The following is a 2,306-nucleotide window of genomic DNA, read 5'->3' as shown; positions in this document are numbered from 1 at the left end:
TTTTTTTTAAACATGTTAATTATCTTGTAAACTTGTGTAAATTAATCTCGTGATATATAATAGTCTTCTCCTCTTTTTTTTCTTATTTTTTATTAGCAAAATTATAAATTAAAATATACTTCTAATGTCGTATTTAAATAAAAATAATAATAGTCATACTAAAACAAAATATACTTTAAATTTAGCATTGTTATTGTAAACAATTCAAAAGGTAAAAATAATTTTTGAGAAGTTATCATTTTTATATAATGCCAATTACAAATGCGAAAACTCCACAAATGCGAAAACCCCACTAGTACCAAGGATTCAGGTAGCAGGCTGATGGTTGGGTTGGTCTATTTTGGGAGAAGCTATTTGTTGATTTTGAAACACCATCACTTGGGTTGGTCTATTTTGGGAGAAGCTATTTGTTGATTTTGAAACACCATCACGGGATATTTTAATGGTATTATTATTGATGAAAGGGGTAAGATCTATAAATTTATGTTGATAATTGATAAACATGAGTATGTATAGTGAATTGTGATTGGTAAAAGACATATCTATGTGGTGCTCTTAGACCAACCAATAATTTTTCCTATTTTGGACATATTTTAGGATTGTTTTAAGAATTAATTTTTTAACTTTTCATAAAAGACATACAAAGAAATAAAGAAAAAAAAAAAATTCTTTATAGAGAGATTTATTTATAAATCCTATTTAGAGGACTTATAGTCCAATAAAACCTTAATTTTATAGGACCCATCGAGAAGGTCATTAATAAAAAAAAAAAAAAAATTATAAAATTAAGTTAATTGGACATTTGTTGTTACATGACCAAATCATATTTATTTTTGAAAAAATGATCACGAAACATAATTTTGAAATAAATTATTAAAAAAAATTAAGACATGATTATGTGATTGTTGGTATCTAATCAATTTAATTTTTTACACAAATGATCTTTTCAACGCTTACAAGAATCATTTATGAATTAATTATTCTTTTTTGGTTAACAATTTTGTGATAATTCTATTTTGGGATCTTTATAAAGGATAAGGGCAACAAATATGCTTTCTACACTCTATAACACCAAAAAAAAATTAACATTTAGGTTGTATTTGAAACTTTTTTTTTTCTTTTTTTTTGATAGAAAAAAATGGTCAAATTGATGCAATTGGAATTACGGGTAACAAATTAACACAAATGACTGGTATAATTTAGTACTGGTATAATTCATTAGCCAAGCCCTCTCTACCTCCAATGCACAGACCTTTCTCAGCCAAATTGCAACTGTTGGTTGGTTTATTTGGAAAACTAGGAACGAGTTTGTCTTCAACAATATTCCAGTGGATCCTTTGGCGACACACCATAGAATTGCTCAAACTTGGACTGAACAAGAAAACCTCCTTCGAGCTACATCCAATCGAGACCATCAGCTGGCTTCACTGTCCTCTACTCTTGTTTCAGGATGGCTTCCAGTTCGCCATGGTCATTTCAAGATTAATTGTGATGCCTCTTTCTGCCAACGGAACTCCATGGCTGCCATTGCAGTAATTATTCGAGATCCAAATGGAAAACTAATTGACGGTAACGCCAGGACTGTTTCGGCCTCTTCAGCCTCCCATGTTGAGGGTTAATAAGTTAAATTACAATAAAAGCGCCGCAGTCACTCCATTGACTCAAACTTAAACCTCTGACTTTCTCACTATTTTCAAAAGACCACCACATGGTCTACTAAGTTTAAATGGATTAAATCTTACTAATTAAATTAAAATTTAAATAGGTTGGACATTAATATCTATTTATATCCATTTAAACGGTCCACCTCCACCACCAACACCACCTCCTACATTGCCACCACTTCACTAGTTGCATTGCCACTTCACTGTTGTCGTCGTCACTCTACCACCACCACCTCCTAAATTGCCACCACTCCACCAGTGCCACCACCACACCATTATTGTTGCCACCGCTAGCTCGCTGCCTCTACCACCACCCTAATACCATTTAGAGGATGCGTAAAAGTAAAGTCCTATGAAATAAAAATGAAAAAGTGTCTTACCATACATAAGATGTGCTATTCACCTACAAATTTAAACTTTTAAATGAATTCAAATTTCAAATAATATATATTACACGCTAGTATAGTATTGTGCGTGTAGACTCTCCTATAACCGCAACTATCATAGTTGTCGCTCCACCGAACCCAGTAAACAGGTTCATTTGTCCATCCCAACCTGCTTAAACACATTTATTTAGAAAGTATTATATTATTTTCACATATGGACATTGTTTAATTTAATTAATCAAGGATTCAAGCAGAA

At 31.7% G+C, this 2,306-nt stretch overlaps 1 protein-coding gene across 1 annotated transcript; it reads left to right on the top strand.

Moving 5' to 3' along the window:
* Positions 1–261: 261 nt before the first annotated feature.
* Positions 262–1,619, top strand: LOC145800387 (uncharacterized). The gene is made up of 2 exons (XM_082890052.1): positions 262–329; positions 1,223–1,619. The coding sequence occupies exons 1-2, from the start codon at positions 262–264 to the stop codon at positions 1,617–1,619; spliced, it is 465 nt and encodes a 154-aa protein (XP_082746178.1).
* The last annotated feature ends 687 nt before the right edge of the window (positions 1,620–2,306 follow it).

The sequence above is a fragment of the Camellia sinensis genome, chromosome 10, assembly GCF_055761805.1.
Source record: "Camellia sinensis isolate YWXY chromosome 10, ASM5576180v1, whole genome shotgun sequence".
Lineage (NCBI taxonomy): Eukaryota > Viridiplantae > Streptophyta > Magnoliopsida > Ericales > Theaceae > Camellia > Camellia sinensis.
Note: the sequence above shows the minus strand (reverse complement) of the source record. Positions and strands in the feature narration are given on the sequence as shown.